Here is a 20,074-nt window from a genome sequence, read left to right as displayed (position 1 = left end):
CTTCTCTTGGGTCTTTGCTCGCCTGTGTTTTGGCCTTGAGTACATAGTCCCCGACTTTGAGTGGTCGTACTTTGGTCCTTTTGTTGTATTACCGTTCTGCTTGCTGTTTTTGGGCTATCATTCTTATGTAAGCCATGTCTCTTCGCTCCTCTGCTTTGTCGAGGTCTTGTTTCCTGTTTTCGTCGTTGCTTGGTCCGCTCTCATTGGAGTATTTCAAACTTGGTTCCCCGACCTCGACCGGTATCAGTACGTCAGTCCCATAGACTAGTGAATATGGCGTTTCTCCTGTGCTTGTTTTTGGCGTGGTGCGGTATGCCCATAGCACTTCTGGTAGCAATTCCTGCCACAGTCCCTTGGCGTCTTCAAGCTTTTTCTTCAAGATGTTTAGTATTGTTTTGTTGGAGGACTCGGCTTGGCCGTTGCCTGCAGGGTGCTATGTGCGAGGTACGGGAAAAGACCAGACCAGAAAGGTTTATTGTAATTTGTAAGCAACCTTAGCCTGATCTTGCTGTTTCAACGGCTTGAACCCGTTACACATCGGCGACTGTCACAAATCATTGATTTGTGTACCACGCAGTGAGTGAACCTGGATACTATCCGTTAGTAATACTAAATTGTAGAAACACGATAGTATATATAGCTCATGTCGGTGCCTTTCTTTAGTCCTTTTTTTCCACTTCTGTCTCGTTTATTGTTGCTTCGCTTATCTGCCATTTGCTGAGTATTAGTAATAAAACTTATGCTCATAAATTGTGTGAACTCTCTTCTCTCTTCCTTTTTTTCTTCTTCAATACAATAACAGACGCTTACTTGTAGACAAACCTCTGCTTTTCCATTCTCCATTCTCCAGGTATAATTCCCAATTTCAACTTCTTATTATTTCCCCCCTCATTTTGTTAGTTTCTGCTTGTTTGCTTTCCAGTTCCTATTTTTCTGCTGTTATTAAATTATATACTAGTAGTAACAATTTCTTGACTTTAAATTGGGTTTTTCCTGCATTTAACAAGATCCTTTATTTGGGTTTATCTTTTGGAATTTCTACTGCATTTTGTTTTGGTTAGTTTCTGCTTATTTCCTTTACATTCTCAGCAGTAATTAGCTTTTTTTTCTGCTTATAAAGTTCTGAATTTTGAACTGGGTTTTCATTTACATTGAACAAGATCTGTATACTTGGAGCTTTCTCTTTGTAATTTTCACTGCATTTTAGCTTAATTTAGTTGTGTTTTTCTCAAGCTTTACTTCTTTAATTTCCTGGTATAGCATTCTTGGAGCTTTTTCCCCACTCTTGACAACCAAAAAAAAGTTTTTTTTTCCTAACCCTTTTGATTAATCTTGCATAATTCACAATTAGCTCACATAAAACTTATATTAGGTATTGTAACAGAACAGGTCCTAACGAAACAAATGGATATTGAGTATTCTCATAGCGAGCCCAAACTAGTTTAGGATTGAGATGCAGTTGTTGTGATTTGTTTATAATTAAAAAAATCCCTTTTTTTAGTTTTGATTAATCTATCATAATATTCTCACTTAAAGCTTGTGTACGTTTTTTTTTTGCCAGTTTTCTTCAACCTAGGGACAATGAATAAATGGGCTGGATCAATTTTCCTATGCATTTTGGGCATGTTGCTTCTGATGAACTGGTCAGTCATGGCGGAGGTGGAGACGTGCTCGGGGATAGTGCCAATGCAGTATAGGTATGATAAGATATCAATATTGGACTATGGAGGTGTAGGTGACGGACGGACGTTGAATACGAAAGCGTTTATGGAAGCAATTTTTCGAATTCAGCACTTGAAGAGGAGGGGTGGAACGTTGCTTTACGTACCTGCTGGTGTATATTTGACTGGTCCATTTAATCTTACTAGTCAAATGACTCTTTATTTGGCCCGTGGTGCTGTTATCAAAGCCACTCAGGTATACTCTAACATTTCCTTTGTTTCTGCTTTTTTCAGCAGACTTATTCTTTATTCTTCATATGTGTACTATATAATCTCAAAATAACTGCATTTAGAGAGAACAATTTGACCCATTTTTATTCTTTTTCCTTTTGATTATCATTTGATCCATTTCAACAATGAGTGCAAAACTTTAGTTGAAATGTGATGAACTTATTCATGAGTGCTAATTATGAGCTGAGTTTGCTGTGGCATAGACAGCTGAATGGTGAGTGGCATATTTTCTTGACCTAGATTTTGGTTCACGTGTTTATGCATCGTTGTTAATTTTGAATGTGGGGCATACAACATTATGTACCATATGTTAAACAAGATATGGATAGGAGGAGGGCCAGCTTAAGTTTCTGGTGTTCATTTAGCGGTACTATATTTGGAGTAGGCTACATTAAGTTTGTGTAGGATGAGCAGTAATATAGGTATGGCCTATAAGGATTATGTGCATTAAGTAATTGGTGGGCCTTGGGATAATGACGGGACCTCATACATGTGATGGTTTTTAAAATACTAAGGATTGTGGTGGACAACCATGGGGTTTATTGAACTATTCAATAATTTATTAAACTATTCAATTGTCATCAGCCACAAACAGATAAAAGAGGAATACAATGAAAGCCAACTTGATCTATGTCTCATTGTATTATTACAATTCAGGATGCCAGTCAATGGCCATTAGTTGATCCATTGCCTTCATATGGGAGAGGAAGAGAGCGACCTGGTGGAAGGTATATGAGCTTACTCCACGGAGACGGGCTCCATGATGTGATTATCACCGGTAAATATCAATTATCATATTCTTTTACATTTTTCTCAATACCTTTTTGGCTACATTTTGTGGCAAGTAAGGACCTCCTAACTAAATTATAATGAATTTCAAGGCCTGATATATTGTTGTTTGACTGAAGTATTTAAACTAATTTCTCAGGTGAGAATGGTACTATTGATGGCCAGGGTGATGTTTGGTGGAATATGTGGAGGCAAAGAACTCTTCAATTCACAAGACCTCATCTCATTGAACTAATGAACTCCAGAGGCATAATCATTTCTAATGTCATTTTCAAGAACTCTCCCTTTTGGAATATCCACCCTGTTTATTGCAGGTAGTTTTTGCATAATTTTGTATTTTACCCTGTGCATTTTGAAAAGCGTGTCAAAATCTGAATAAAAGCTCATAACCTCTCGAGTAATCTTCTTCTTTTATTTATTATGTATATTTCATTGCATTCACTTCCTAGTTTGCTGGGTCAGTTAAAATTTTTCTATAGAGCTGGATTTATTCCATGACGGATGTGTGATGACAGGTGACAATAATCATGCATGTGACACTAACATGCTGTCTTTGTTATAAGAGAACATCTAGCTAGTCCATTGCAGTCTGATCTGATTTGCTTGTTTGTTCTTTTGCCAGCAATGTTGTTATTCGGCATGTCACCATACTGGCTCCAGCTGATTCTCCAAACACCGATGGAATTGATCCAGGTTTCTCCTCTTGTCTTCTGAGTCTCCTTTCGTTGGTGCAATTCGTTATAGAATAATAGCTCTTGGTTAAATGACCTAGGCAAACTTTTCCGCAGAAATCCATTAGCTCTTTAGAGTTGAGATATCTAGTTTTCTTTCTTTTTGGGAAGTGACATTATGCAGAAGACACATCATGTAGAGGTTATCATTATTCTGTGCAAGAACGAGTAATCTTCAACCTTCTATTTGATGCATCGTTGGAGTGCATGTATTAAGCTTCCATTTAGCATCGCTTTTGCTTAGCAATAAAGAGGACTGCTAAAAGAAATTTTTCTGGGCCTATATTTATCCATTATCTTCCGTAAAGAAGCTAGTTGCTTCTTGTAAGAAACTTCGTTCCAATAACCCGATTTCTGTTCTTGGAGGGTGAATTAATTGGGTTTTTGAGTGCGGAGGGTTCTCTAGACATTATCAGAAAATTGAAGACCTACAGTGGTTAGTGGTTGCTTTTTCTTTCTTTACCGTTAATTCATTAGTGTGTTTATTTACTATTGCAGATTCAAGCTCCCATGTTTGCATAGAAGATTCCTACATTTCTGTAGGGGATGATCTAGTAGCTGTGAAGAGTGGATGGGATCAATATGGCATTGCTTATGGTCGCCCTAGTCATGGCATAACCATCCGAAGGATAACTGGATCATCTCCATTTGCTGGAATTGCTGTTGGAAGTGAAACTTCCGGTGGCGTAGTGGATGTTTTAGCTGAGCATATAAACCTTTTCAACATGGGAGTTGGCATTCACATTAAGACAAACATTGGTCGAGGAGGGGTGATCAGAAACATTACGGTCGCAAACGTCTACATGGAAAATACACGAACAGGGATTAAGATTGCAGGTGATGTTGGGGACCATCCAGATGAAAAATTCAATCCGAATGCTCTTCCAGTGGTTAAGGGTATCAAGATTAAGGATGTTTGGGGTGAAAAGGTTTTGCAGGCTGGTTTGATCCGTGGTTTGAAGAATTCCCCTTTCTCTGGGATTTGTCTCTCCAATATCAACCTTCATGGCAACAAACCCGGACCACGAAATTCCCCTTGGAAATGCTCAGATGTTAGCGGAGCTGCAATTCAAGTCAGCCCTTGGCCTTGCTCAGAACTCACCAGCAGCCAACAAACTGGTGCATGCTCTACCTTCTTCTGAATATCTTGTAATTCTTTGCTTCCAATTCAAGTCAGTAAATCACAAAGAAGAAATGATGAATTTTATTCTTGTTCTAAGTAAAATTGTAATTTCAACTTGGTATTGCAATCATATTGTATACATGTTAGAATCCTTGCTACTACATCTCACATGGATGCAAAGTTTGTTTACGACAACTAAAAAACACACATCAACAAGCTAAAGGCTTATCGTATGCACAAAGTGCTTCCCTGCTTAGTCCAGGGTATAGGGAGAGGATGGGCGTATATGGTATGCAACCTTCTTCTTGTATTTTACAAAGAAGAGGTCTCCAGGCCTCAACCAAAAGGAGCAATTCTACCATTGCACCAATGCTCGCTCTCAACGAGCAATCCTACAAATACATATGTTAATACAAAATACTAAAGCAAAACATGGAGCATGTTGGCAAAGGTGCTTCATTCAAAGTAGTGATCCAAGAACTTGCGAATGTGCCTCACGAAACCACCTGTCTTCTTTTCCTCCTTATGTGCCTCATTCTGCTCTTCAGCTCCTTGCTCCTCTTCCTCATGGTGATGGCGCAAATGCTTCTTCAGCTTCTTCTTAGCAATGCTATTATGATCGTCATACTGCATTGCCGTAATATTGTCATCCTCATCTTCATCCTCCTCATCCTCATCATCAAAGGGGTCATAGAACTGATTCTTCAGTTTCAGTTTAGCAAACTTATTGTGATTATCCCGCTTGATTATGAACTTTGACATCTTTTGTTCATCATCATCATCTTCGTTGTTGTCGTGGAGGAAACTCATCCATTCCTCCGGAACCTGATGCATACCTCCATCGAACATTGCATGGTCATCAAAATCACTCTTCTCACCAGAAGAAAGTATCATATCTTTACCATAAGGGATCTGATCATGATCATCAAGGTGTGTTTTTGGCTTCAGGTTATGTGCATGGTGGAAATGGTGGTGGCATAGTCTGTTAGGAAGCCTAGATGATCTGGCCCGAAAGTGGCGGTTGATCGGACGAAGCCGGACAAACGTCAAAGGTAATGCCTTGATCTTTTTGGCCTTAGGTTCAGGAAGATCTTGAATCTCTTGAACATGGTGAGTCTCTTTGTCAAGCTGGTTTGTGGGGGTGGCGTCGCGTTCGGGGAGAGTATGGGGAAGTTTGATATCATTTTCTTGTTGAGTTAAGGGTGTGCGAGCAAATGAGAGGGTGAAGAAGATGAAGAAAATGGCAATGGAGAGTTTGTCCATTATGTGAATTGGTTTAAAATAACTAAGTTTATTTCTGTCTAAAGGAGAAAAGGAAAGACATGGTTATATATAGGATAAAGCAACGGTAAACTCGGTTAACCATCAATGTGAATGATTATTATTTCCTCATTTGGAAAGGTGGGCAGTAAATATGGGGAAAGAAGAGGGGAAAATGTAGTGACATTTGAATCCCACATTATTTGTGCGTAGAGGGAAATAGTAACCATTTGGCTGTAATTTCAATATCATTGTCCACGTTGTTGGAGTTGAACTACCAAAGCTTTGGATGGATCTCTAACTCACCTTATGAAATTTCAATGGAGACAAATAAAATTATCTGTCTAAGTCTCGATGTATAAAGTTATATGGTACTTGTGGGATTGTTACACAAATAGCCGGCCTAATTCAATATTTACTTTTTCTAGCCGATTACCTTCCAAACAACTATGACATAAATAGACAGATCCGAGTGTACTTCAGGAAACTAGCAAGCTTTGCCATTCGGATTTATACATTGATTATATTCAGTTATACATATTATACATGAATTACATATATATTATATATTTTTCGGCTATTTTTAGTTTAAGAGATTAAGTGGACGACTATTTGGGTTAGTTCAGTACGAGAGAAAAAAGTGATAAAGGGGTTTGTTTCCATGGAAAAAAAAAGGTACTGTATTTCACTATTTCTTACATCACCTTTTTTTTACTTCTCTTGTTGCTGGACTGTTCAATTCGTTAATCTTGCTATTTGTCATTGGACAAGGTAGGTTGAATTAAAAACAGAAGTAAACCATAATATAAAAATGTAGCATTATTAATTTATAAATGTATGGAAGATTCAAGTAAAAACCCCTGGACCGATATTATCGAGATAGATCCACAAATTATTAATGACGCAGTTTAGTTACAATATAAGAACAAAAGAGAGATCAATGTTTTCTTGATATTGAAGTATATTTTTATACAGTATGTTTTATGAAGCAGGTGACGTGTGATATTGAAGTATATTTTTATACAGTATGTTTTGATCGTTACTACTCCATGTGTTTAAGTTTATATGAATCTATGTTCTTTTTTGTCCGTTCTAAAAAGAATGATCCATTTCTAAATTTGGTAACAATTTAGTTTAAACTTACAATTCTGCCCTTAATGAGAAGTTTTTATAATCACACAAATACTCTGGGTCCCTTTTTGACTTGTTTAAGACCACAAATTCCAGAAGTCTTCATTTTCTCTTAAACTCCGTCCCCAGTCAAACAGGTTCACATAAATTGGAATGAAGGGGTATCTTTTAAATTTTCTTTTTGTTGCATTGGGGAAGGCTCGAGGTAAGTAAAAAAGGAAAAGAAAGTAAATACTTATAGGTATCCGATGCTTACATAAAATTAAACAAGTTAATCTTTAACAGTTAAAAAAGTTTAAATACATATCATATAGTTATGATAGATAAATATATGTATGACAGACAAATATCTTGCATTCGTTAATTTGACGTAAACATAATGCAAGTAAATTTTTATCACACAATAATTAGAAGGTTATAATCAGTGGACACAGGACAATATGATTCCATGACATCAACTTCATTTGATCTAGCGAATATGCTATCATGAATTTAGTACGTAAGCAAGTATATAAATCAAGGTATATGTATCCAAACCAATAATTATTTGTGTTAAAAACAAGGATTCAAACTCACTATCTCCTTAAATCCCATAAATATATTAATCTTAAACATCATATAAAACTATTTTTACCACCTGGAATTCGATGTATTCTAAGATGCTATAACCAATAAGACAACACCCCAAACACAATAAATTCTCTCCAAGAAACCTCTTTCAGAAAATTTCCTTAAATTTAGAACCATTTTTTTTAGTTAAAAAAAAAAAAAAAAGATGTTATCACGAGCTTTTGTCACTAAACACCAAGTTAGAAGGAATTTCAACGATCATGAAGAAAACAGCTGCAGATCAATGTCTATACATGAGTACGAGGAATTCATCATCGGATTCAAACAAGATGTTCCCCTCGTATTTTTCGATGAAAATAACGATCCTAATCATAACCATGGTAATGTTGAATTGTGCAACCGTCTCATCTAAAAGCTTAATTAAACTCTTAGAAAGAAAATAATTTTACTTAATTATATTATGTCTCAACAGGTAAAGCAGTCGCTCGTTCTTGTGAGCCAAGATTGACACTAAAAGAAGTTTTAAGGGCTTCAGCTGGAGTCATGGGAGAGAGTCATTTTGGTATGACTGAGAAAGTTGTGCTTTTAAAAGGGAAAATATGTGCTCTAAAAAGGTTTAGGAAAGTTGTTGTGAAAAATAGTGAATTTGGGAAAAGAATTGAGAAATTTGCTAGGGTTAGTAGAGAGTGCAAGCAACTTGTTCCAATCACAGCTTATTTATACTCAAAGAGGATCAAGTTTGTTGTTTCTGACTATTATCCCATGGGTAGTCTAGCTGATTTACTTTCAGGTGAGCTTTCTTTTTCATATATATATATATATATATATATATAACTGAAAATAATCTAATTGCGGATTAATTATACATTATCAATGTATATAATATTTTACTTGTCGAGAGGCATAAGCTAATTTTTAATTAAATAGGAAGAAGGTTTTTAAAATGGCATATTATGCTTAAGTTACTGATATCTAAATTAATAATTTGTATATATTAAATAGATTTTTTAAAAATAAATATAGAGTTTGGACTAAAACGACTAGGTTTGACCGAACTCATGCCGTCAATGCTAGCTCCGCTACTGATCCAGACCCTCCTAGAAATGGTTATTGGTAGTATAAAATGAATAAAATAAGAGCTTCCTTGATATTAAAATTAAGTTAAATGTGCCATGTTTGATACAACGCCAAATAAAAAGTTAAGAGCTTTATTGAATACAAAACTAGCCAGAAGGTGAAACAAACAATCTGCTACAACATGTTAAATTATATTAATCGCATAAAAAGAGTTACACTATCAATGCATATAAGTGAAATCTTTTTACTCAAATTTCTTATCCTTATAGAATTCTTGGTTGCAGGGGCAAGGGATCTAGGTCAAACTGCACTAGAATGGAAACAACGTTTAAAAATAATTCTATGTATTGCTAATGGCCTTGCATTTATCCACTCTCAAAATCAACCAAAAAATCAAATTAAGGATCACAAGGACATATACTTAAATGTTCATGGCAATGTCAAGGCATCCAATGTAATGATCAACATTGATTTCACTGCTTGCCTTTCCGACTATGGCTTCGCGCAATTAGCAGAGTGGACAGAGTTTTCCGATACCTGGCAAAAGAAGCCACCCCTTCTTGAATATCTATTTTCTCATGAATTGCTAAGCCAGAAAAATGATGTGTATAATTTTGGTATTATTTTGTTGGACATATTAGGAAGGCAAGGGATGAAGAAAGAAGAGATGGAAAATATGGAGTTTGAATTTATAGTACAAGGGAAAGAAAGAAAACAAGCTTTCAATGTATTGAATATAGCTTTGAGCTGCACAAATAGTGATCAAGAGGCTAGGCCTACAATGGAAGAAATAGTGATATACTTAGGAGATGTTTTGAGGGTGAGAAATTAGTTGTTTTTTTTTTTTTTTTTTTTTTGTGCGCGTGAAATTAGAGACGATCCAAGATTTGAAGTTTATGTTTCTATTGATCTCAAGTTAATATACAATAATAATTGGGTTCATATTCAATTATGTATAAATATTTAGTGAATATGTGTATACTGAGTATAAGCAAAAACTACTATATTCACATGTACTCATATATTATACGGACAAGGGTTAAAAATGCCCCTAAACTATTGGAAAAGGTTTTAAAATACCCTTCATCCACCTTTTTGGTTCACTTATGCCCTTTGACCGTTAGGTTAATGCTGAATTAAAAATAATAATTATTTAATTCCACATGTCAACTTCTTATTGGTCGAAATTAAAACATCTAACCTATTAGAAAGATCCACCATATCTGCCCGTTTTTCGAACTAACTCGTCCGAACATTAAGCCGGCCTGAATAAAAGATTCAACCAAAAAAAGACGCCTCACTTCCATCTTACTATTTTCACCATGCTTATCTTAGGTTTGTCCACCTTTATGCCACTAAAAGTTGAAAGAAATAATATAATAGGAGTGACAATTTCTATCACTTATGCTAGTGCGAACTTCCAATAACTATTAGCAGTAGCATTACATCTGTGTGAAATATCTTTACCTCAACATGCATGTCGGTGAGTAAGTATTTTCCTAGGTTTGGTAGTTTCTTAATATTTATTAGCATTAACATTACATCAGGGCTAACAAATCCTAACTAATAAGCCCTATCACCCACATAAGCTGAACATTTATTTTCTCCAATTCAGTGCTAATTCTGTTTGTTGCATTGAAATTTATATATTCAACAACTTTCTCTGCCTCTTGTGGTTTCCCAGATTAGTCGAGAAAGTCCACTAGTGAAGCATAATTTTGATCTCCTGGTTTCCTAATGTGCTCTTTGCAGCAGTTAACCTGGAGTTAGATGGAAGTAGGACGTCTTTTATTAGTTGAACTTTTTATTCCGGTCCAGTTAATGTTTGGGGCGGGTTAGTCCGAAAAACGGGTAGATATGAGTGTGTCTTTCTAATAGGTTAGATATTTTAATATCGACCAATAAGAAGCTGTCACTTGGAATTTAAATAATTATTATTTTTAATTCATCATTGACCTAACGGTTAAAGGGTATAAGTGAACCAAAAAGGTGGATGAAAGGATATTATTAGCCCAATAGGTAGACGAAGGGTATTTTTATACCTTTTCTAATAGTTTAGGGACATCTTTAACCCTTTTCCGTATATTATATTATGACCCGCCCCACTGTAAAACATATGTTTGGTCCGCATATTATATGGATAAAAAAAATATAAATGATGAAAAAGAAAGTACGTCTTGAAACATGTTTGAAACTTTTGGGTTACTGAAATGATGTTTTTACTATCGGTCTTTGACCATATTTGTTGATATGTTTGATCTTTTTCACACTATATTATTAGATTCTTGACATAAACATAATGGTCCTTGACTAAAAAAAATTGGGATTTTTATCTAGTTATACTATATTAGAAACTTATTTACCTATGTTCTCTATGTTTTGAAGTTTTTAATAAGTATCTAGGTTTTTCTTACAAATTATATATATTGCTTCCTAAAAGAATACACTCCATTATTAGTGCCTTCAATTAAGGGATTAAATTATATTCTTTCCTTTTTTTTCCCTCTCCTCTTCTCTCTCCTTTTTTTTTTCCAATTAAAATCCCTTAATCTACGCCCAAAATCTCCATCGTCTCTCCTCTCACCATTAACTTTATATTATTAAAAAATATTCTGAAATTTATTGTAGGATAACTGTATAATAATTGTATCTGGGTTGTGTCAGCTACATAAATGCTTAAAATATAAATGTATCATACTTGTATCACGTTTGCATCTAACTTGTATCTGGTATATTAATACACAAAATAATACATGATACAATACTAATAAACTAATATACAATTATCATACTTGTGATACAAACTGTGAAATTCGCCATGAACGCACAATTGCTCGTAACAATATGCAATGAATATACAATAATCATACGTTTGTAATACAATTCGTGCAACAATGATACATATACAATTATAATACAATCCCGATACATTTCTGAAAAATTATGACACAATTATGATCTTCATCTTCATCTTCTGTATATGATTGCCAATGAGTCACAGCAAATTTCGCACCCTCCTTGATAAAGAACTTTTGTCTCTAAATTAACAAACAAAAAAGGTTTTTTTAATCGATAGTATTATTTTCTAAAATTTCATAAACATATGAAATTTAAGAAACTAAATTCATATGTAATAACATCAAACATACAAAAAACATACTATACTGATATAAAAAAATGTAGAATAATTTTTACAGTAGCTCATACAATCAGTATACAAAAAACTTAACGAGAATAAATAAAATTAATCTCTATATAAGCAATGTAAAACACAATAAAAACAATGTAATTAANAATCATGTCCTTACAATTCTTGATTGTGGAAGAAGTTAAGCTTTTGGCGAATAAAAAAATCTTTGACTATACTGATAATAAAAAAAATTGGTGAAATTAATTTTTTCAGAGGCCTCATACAATCAGTATACAAAAAAACTTACGAGAATAAATAAATTATCTCATATAAGCATGTAAAACACAATAAAAATATGTAATTTAACGTACATTTTTGAAAAATTGTGACACAATTATGATCTTCATCTTCTTCAAATTTCAATCACAATATAGGTCTTCATCTTCTTCATCTTCTATATATGATTGCCAATGGTAGAAGTTTGGGGTGGGTCTTACGAGGAAGGGAGGGCAATGTGGCTTGAGACTTGGAGAAAATTGAAAAAGATTGAAATTTGTTGAAGATGGGAGTTGAGGGAGAATCGGAATCGCTGAAGAAGAGGGGTTGGGGAGGGTTTTCTGAAAGAGAACATATGATTTTGGGGTGGGTTTGTTGAGGAAATGAAGGGATTTTGGGTAAGTATTGATTTTGGGTATCTTAAATGTGAGATATTTTATGTAACTAATACCCACTATTTAAGGTATATTTAATTTCCTCTTTTTTTAAGGTTTTGGGTAAAACAAGTAAATATAGGTATATAGAGTTATTAATAAGAAACCTAAATAAAAGTAGTAAATAGGTTTCTACCATAGTATAGCTAAGTAAAAATCCCAAAAAAATTATCAATTCAAATATGAATCTTGACGTGTGAAATTTAAATAAGCATTTTACTACGTAAAAGTTTGGTGGGCTTAATATGTTGGGTCTCCAAAGCCACACACTTAAGTTGGCTCATTCTTTATTTATTTGGTAAATAGACAGTTTTATAGAGATAGCCATTTTTTGTATTGTATTAGAAGTAGTCAGATGTAATAGCTTAGTTCAATACATTGTGCTAGTTTTGTAAACATTATGGATCGGGTCTAAGTGAAGTATAAACAGTCAAAGGCCCAACTGTATTGGGTTGGCCGACCATTTTCCATCTCTCACTGCCTCGTTCGTATCTTTCTCTCTGATAAGAAGGATCTAGAATCCCTAATCTCCATTGACGATCCTTTTGATTGAGCTAATGTTTTCTGTATCAACATGGTATCAGAGCGGGAGATGGTCAGTCCTTACTCTCCTCTATCGAGCAATGTTACCCTCACCTGATTTCGTCAAGTTTTCACTGTCGTCGGAGTTTGGTGGCTTCCGTTGATTTCTCGACTGGAAGTTATTTTTTTTGGTTTGATTTTTTCATTGTTGTCATCAGAGAAGCTGTATTAGCGCGAAGTTTCCATTTTCTGATTGAATTTTGGCTACTCGAAGGTTCCAGATTTTGTCAGATTAGGGTTTGCTCGGTGAACTCATCAGAGTTTTGTTCGTCTTCCAAGCCTTACTTCTTCAGGTTGCGAAGAAGGCTGGTATTCTCTTCTCTTATCTGATTGCTTGCTTTGTGGTATTTGGTGTTATCATTTGTGACTTGTTGCCGTGAGTTGTCGATTGATACTTCCTAATTGCTATCATGACTGGTTCTAGTACATCTTCTGCATATACTCCTGAGCCTTCATCCCCCTTGTATCTCCAATCTTCTGATGTTCCCGGAGTATCACTTGTTCCTGTACATTTCTCGGGGAATGGTTTTGGGGGATGGAAGTGTAGCATGATAGTTTCTCTGTCCGCTAGGAATAAGATAGCTTATATTGATGGTTCATGTCCCAAACCTACTGCGACTTCCCCTGATTATAAGCAATGGGATTGTTGTAACAACATGGTTATATCATGGATAACTAGCTCGTTGTCTTCAGAAATAGCTGAAAGTGTTCAATACTCTGAAACAGCTGAAAGCATTTGGAAACAATTAAATAATAGATATGGAACTATAAATGGGACCAAAGTATTTGAATTAAAAGGGGAATTAGCATCTACTTATCAAGGATCCCTTGATATTGCTTCCTATTTCACCAAACTTAAAAGAATATGGGATGAGTTGGGGGTAATGTGCAGTAGTCATGCAAATACTTGCATATGTGCTGCTAAAGAAGGTCTTCAGAAGGAGAAAGAGGAGGATAAAGTTCATCAATTCCTCATGGGATTGAATGAGGTATATGTGGGTGTCAGAAGCAATATGATAATGATGCAACCTTTGCCATCTCTTGACAATGTCTATAACATCCTCCTGCAAGATGAAAAACAAAGACAAGTCAATCCTGCCACACAATCTGCTACTGAATCAGCATCTTTCAATGTCAATCCTCCCAACAACAAACCTTTTCAACCACAAATTAATGTTCAGGGATATCAGAGACAATTTAATCAAAGAGTCAGTTTTGACCAATCCAAGTCTAACCTCTTTTGTAAGTATTGTAAGAAATCAGGACATTCCATTGATAAGTGTTTCAAGCTTCATGGGTTCCCTCCAAATTTCAAGTTCGCTAAAGGCAAGAAAGTAGCTGCCAATGTGGTTATGGACTCTGATTTTTCTACTTCTGAATGTTCTTCTCCCAACCAAGCCCTTGTTCCTGCTGTTGGTTCAAATGAACATAGTTCTTGGGTACCTGGTTTGACAAAGCAGCAGTATTCTCAGCTGATTTCACTGCTACAGCAATCTCATATCTCTGATTCTGGACCTTAACTCAACATTATGAGCTCTGCCAACTTTGCTGGTACTTTACTGCCTAAGAATGTAGTATATAGTTTTAATTCTACTCTACTTAGTCAATCTGATTCTTTAACTTGGATAGTTGACTCTGGTGCATCAGATCACATGACCTCTAACAAAGATTACCTTATTAATATCACACCTTTACCTATTCCTTTCCTTGTTTCCCTACCAAATGGGTACAAAGTTAAAGTCACTTGTACAGGTTCCTTTTCCTTAACTGATTCCATTATTCTTACAAATGTTGTCTATCTACCTTCCTTTAAACACAATCTTATTTCTGTACATAAACTCACAGACCAGTTTGATCGCATAGTTAAGTTTACCAGACTTTCTTGTCTCATACAGGTCCCTTCTCTGAAGAAGTCTCTGGATCTTGGTAAACTGGATTGTGGGTTATACAAGTTTGTATGGGAGAAGCCTTCTCAGCATCAAGCTGCTCTGTCAAATTCTTGCAGCTTACCATCTGTTTGTGATCCTGTTCCTATTTCTTCTATTGTAAATACTATTTCTTCCACCTGTAATAAAGCTGCTATGAATAAAATGATGGATATTGTTTTGGCATAGTAGACTTGCTCATGTTCCTTTTTTTAGAATGAAAAGTATTTCCTAAGTGTCTTCTGATATTTCTTCCACACAGTCTTTTACATGTCATGTTTGTCCAATGGCTAGGCAAACTAGATTGCCTTTCCCCGATAGCTCAATTCATAGCTCTAAGCCTTTCCAACTTATCAATGTTGACACTTGGGGACCATATCACACACCTACTTACTCAGGTTCTAAATACTTTCTTACTATTGTTGATGATTTCACTAGAAGCACTTGGACTCACTTAATGGGCTCCAAGAGTAATGCTTTCCCTCTTCTTAAGGCCTTTGTTGCACTTGTAAAGACACAATTTCATATGACTATTCAGTGTATAAGGTCTGACAATGCTTTAGAGTTAGCAGCTAGTCATGCTGCTATTTCCTTCTTTTCTGAACATGGTATAATTCATCAAACAAGCTGCCCTCACACACCTCAACAAAATGGTGTGGTTGAGAGGAAGCATAGAACTCTTCTTGAAGCTTCTGGAGCCTTACTTTTTCAGTCCCAAGTTCCCATTAGATTCTGGGGAGACTGTCTCCTCACAGCCACCTATATTATAAATAAACTTCCCTCTAGCTTGCTTCAAAATAAATCTCCTTATGAGTTTTTATTTGGCAAAAAGCCTCCCAGCACCTCTTCTCCTCCTGACATAGATGCTGCAGTTTCTCCTTCAGTTGTTGTCCCTGATTCTGCCCCTGCTTCTCCTTCTTTCAATCCTGATGCTGTTATTCCTGCACCATCCTCTATTTCTCTTAGAAAATCTGATAGACCTTATAATCCTCCTTCTTATTTAAATGATTACATCTACAAGCTGCCCAATTCCCTTTCTTTCTCCTCTTCTAAGCTAATAGAATTTGAACCATATACATATTCCCAGGCAGCTCCTATCCCAGCTTGGCAAGATGCCATGAGGAAAGAGTTTGAGGCTTTGGAAGCAAATCACACTTGGGATATTGTTGAGCTTCCTCCGGGCAAGAAGCCAATTGGTTGCAAATGGGTCTATAAGATCAAATACAAAGCTAACGGTGAGATTGAAAGATACAAGGCTAGGCTTGTCATTAGGGGGGACACATAGATTGAGGGGGTGGATTTCAATGAGACTTTCTCTCCTATTGTGAAAATGTCTAACTGTTAAGTGCTTGATTGATGTTGCTGTTAAAAAGAATTAGTCTTTGTTTCAACTTGATGTCAATAATGCTTTTCTTTATGGTGACTTAGATGAAGATGTTTATATGAAATTACCCCCAGGTCTCTCTGTTGCTTCTCCTTCTTCTGTCCCTTTGGCTTGTAAGCTGAAAAAATTACTCTACGGGTTGCGTCAAGCCTCTAGACAATGGTATGCCAAGTTATCCGAGGCTCTTTATTCTAGAGGGTATCATCATTCCCTCAATGACTATTCTCTTTTCATCAAAGGATCTCCAGGTCATTTGGTGATATTAGTAGTCTATGTTGATGATATCATCCTCACGGGTGATGATTTGGTTGAAATTTCAGCTTTGAAGCAGTTTTTGGATGATGAGTTTAAAATTAAAGACTTGGGTTTCCTACACTATTTCCTAGGCATTGAGGTTACTGTTTTCCCTGATGGTGTTCTTTTAAATCAAAAGAAATTTGTTTCTGATATGCTAAAAGAGTTTGATTGTTTGGGGGTCACTTTTTTTGCTAGTCCTCTAGAACTCACCCCAAAGTTCAAGGCTGCTGAAGGTGAGGTTTTGTCATCTCCTGAGAAGTACAGGAGACTCATTGGCAAGCTGCTTTTTTAACTCACACTCGACCTGACATATGCTTTGGGGTTCAACATTTGAGCCAATTATTGCACACTCCCAGGATACCTCATATGGTTGCTGCCCTCCACTTGCTCCGCTATCTTAAAGGCACACTTGATTTTGGTTTATTTTACTCTAACAATCATGATTTCTCTGTGAAGGCTTATACTGATAGTGATTGGGCTGCTTGCCCCGACACTCACAAATCTGTCTCAGGCTATTGTATATTCTTGGGCGACAGTCTTGTTGCCTGGAAATCCAAAAAGCAGCATGTGGTTTCTCTCTCATCCGCTGAAGCTAAGTATCGAGTTGTCCGGCATGTGGTGGCTGAATTAGTTTGTTTGTCCCACTTGTTACATGATCTGGCAGTCCCTATTTTTTTTCCTGTTTCCGTCCTATGTGATAACATGGCAGCTCTTCATATTGCGAAGAACCCGGTGTTCCATGAGCGTACAAAACATATCGAAGTGGATTGTCACTTCATCAGAAATAAATTGGCTGAGGGGTTCCTCCAATTGTCCCATGTTCCTACCTCCAATCAAATAGCCGATGTCTTCACTAAACCACTGCCTGGGGTCCCCCATCATACCTTTCTAGGCAAGTTGAAGGTGGTTTCCCCCTCCAACTTGAAGGGGGGTGTTGGGCCTCCAAAGCCACACACTTAAGTTGGCCCATTCTTTATTTATTTGGTAAATAGACAATTTTATAGAGATAGCCATTCTTGTATTGTATTAGAAGTAGTCAGATGTAATAGCTTAGTTCAATGCATTGTGCTAGTTTTGTAAAAATTATGGACCGGGTCTAAGTGAAGTATAAATAGTCAAAGGCCCAACTGTATTGGGTTGGCCGACCGTTTTCCATCTCTCACTGCCTCGTTCGTATCTTTCTCTCTGATAAGAAGGATCTAGAATCCCTAATCTCCATTGACGATCCTTTTGATTGAGCTGATGTTTTCTGTATCAACATAATATGAAATTAATATATGTGCCTTATATATCAAGGAGCTTCGTAACCAATAATGATTTAATAGCTATTTCCTTCTCTCTTTATAAATAACAGTCCCGTTCGATTCATAGTGTTGATGTTACTTTTTCTTTGACTTTTATACTATTGCATTTCTTTCTATATTATATTGCGATCATGCATACTTGCTTTGAGCCGAGGGTCCTGTATGGGGTCAAATTTGACCGTCAACGTCTCTACGCCAATGGGTACGCCCAGTGAGTATACGTCAACTAACGTAAGGGTACGACTTGGACGTGGGGACAAAAGCGACATCGTTTAAGACTCAGTGTCTTCACTAGGAAAACGTTACCTATTTTTGTATCTTTTTGATTATTTCGAGGGAGGTCTCCTACTATATAAGGGAGACCTTCACATTGTAAAGGGGGATGATTCTGGAAGAATACAACTCACTCATTTTCTCCTACTCTCTCTCTATCTCTATCTCTAACGAATACTTTCTCTTGAGTTCATATTATCATTTTACACTATTAGATCTACAACAACAACTTCATTTTTCATCTCTAGGTCTATTATATTTGATTACGATTTACCCTTTCCTACTTTTGATTGTTCTTAAGCTTGCAAAGTATATCGATAACTTTTGAGCAAAACAATTTGGCGCCGTCTGTGGGGATTTCGAGAATAAAAATCATAGTATCCACCTAGAGAGCAACCAACTACCATTCTCTACAAAAGATGGCTGAAAATAACACCAGAATGAAAGCGATAGTGGGTGTTACAGCCAATCTCCTTGATCCTCTCAACGAGGCCGGTGACGAGGGCATTTTTAATGCAACCCCTAGCATCACGTCAGGTGCATAGATCTCATCTTCCCCATCCGAATATCTGGGAGCTTCCACATCTGCGGCTAAGGAAGCACCCCCGGTGGTCAAGAAGCTACTGGGAGAATGGCTAACAAGCACTCTAAGTGGCTTGGTTGAGAAGTCACCGCAAAGTAATGTCAGGTGTATACCAACGGTAGGTACCACTGCTGCCGTGGGTGAACCTGAAGCTGCACGAGAAAATAACAAACCCATCGAAGAAATGGAGAAAAGGCACTCCGCTGAAAGAACATCAGGAGAGGGTAGACAAGATCCCCGGAGCTCCCAAGTTGCTACCAAAACGCGACGTGGGGAGGTTCGTTGAACAACCATACACTGAAGAAGCTGCCCCTCACCCTATCCCAAAAACCTTCAAGATGCCACCCTACTTGAGGGTATATGACGGAATCACAGATCCCGAGGATCATCTGATCCATTATGTCACTGCTGTAAAGGGCAAACAAAGGGATGGTTCGAGGGCAACCAAGAAGCTACTAAGCCGCCTTATGAAATATCCCCCTACCACATGGGAGGAAATCCACAACGCCTATTGCGCTGAGGTACGAGCGGACGAGGATGATCTTAATGGGTCGACCCAACGGCTAACAACGATACACTCAGAAATAAGGAGGGATCGACGCAATGAAGGACGGCGAGAACAACTCCTACGCTCCAACAAAGACGACACCAGCCATACACCAGATCCTCCCATCCACCACCAAGGCATACGGACGCGCTACAGCGACACGTCGCCCCACTCTGAAACAAAAGAGGTACGCCTCCTTTATTATCCGCCCATAACTTTTGTATGTCTCCTTCAGAAATAGTGTACGCACTGGAGAAGCTGGGCACCAAAGTGCAGTGGCCGCAGAAGATGAAATCAGACCCTGCCACGAGGAAATCAAACGTCCTATGTGAGTTCCATCAGGAACGGGGACACAAAACCGAAGACTGCATAGGCCTACTGCACGAGGTGGTCAGGATGCTGAACCAGGGATACCTGAAGGAATTACTCAGTGACAAAGGGAAAATCAACTTGGGACGCGGACGGGAACAACCCCACGGGCCGCCAAAGCTGCCCTCCCCAGCACGCACGATAAATATGATCGTCGGAGGCGGCGATGACTTAGCGATCAATCATGTCAAGTTCGCCACCACGCACAAACTAAAGCGGACCATCGCCCATGAACGGTATGACGACTTCGAAGATAGTATCACCTTCGATAAGTCTGATGCCGACGGTTTGTCTTTCACTCATTACGATGCTTTAGTTATCACTATACGTATCGCTG

General features: G+C 37.1%; 3 protein-coding genes across 3 annotated transcripts; all 3 read left to right on the top strand.

The window, feature by feature from the left end:
* Positions 1–659: 659 nt before the first annotated feature.
* On the top strand, positions 660–6,194 carry LOC109242550 (probable polygalacturonase). Its single transcript, XM_019409395.1, has 7 exons — positions 660–850; positions 1,562–1,917; positions 2,610–2,730; positions 2,881–3,055; positions 3,364–3,434; positions 3,971–4,591; positions 5,544–6,194. The coding sequence occupies exons 2-7, from the start codon at positions 1,582–1,584 to the stop codon at positions 5,582–5,584; spliced, it is 1,365 nt and encodes a 454-aa protein (XP_019264940.1). The 5' UTR covers positions 660–850; positions 1,562–1,581; the 3' UTR covers positions 5,585–6,194.
* Positions 6,195–7,761: 1,567 nt separating this feature from the next.
* Positions 7,762–13,159, top strand: LOC109242538 (probable inactive receptor kinase At2g26730). Its single transcript, XM_019409387.1, has 4 exons — positions 7,762–7,941; positions 8,055–8,346; positions 8,918–9,453; positions 13,058–13,159. The coding sequence occupies exons 1-4, from the start codon at positions 7,762–7,764 to the stop codon at positions 13,157–13,159; spliced, it is 1,110 nt and encodes a 369-aa protein (XP_019264932.1).
* Positions 13,160–13,465: 306 nt separating this feature from the next.
* On the top strand, positions 13,466–14,575 carry LOC109242537. The gene has a single exon (XM_019409386.1). The coding sequence runs from the start codon at positions 13,466–13,468 to the stop codon at positions 14,573–14,575; it is 1,110 nt and encodes a 369-aa protein (XP_019264931.1).
* Positions 14,576–20,074: the final 5,499 nt, after the last annotated feature.

Source organism: Nicotiana attenuata, unplaced genomic scaffold (genome assembly GCF_001879085.1).
Source record: "Nicotiana attenuata strain UT unplaced genomic scaffold, NIATTr2, whole genome shotgun sequence".
Classification (NCBI taxonomy): Eukaryota; Viridiplantae; Streptophyta; class Magnoliopsida; order Solanales; family Solanaceae; genus Nicotiana; species Nicotiana attenuata.
This window is presented reverse-complemented; position numbering and strand designations above follow the sequence as displayed.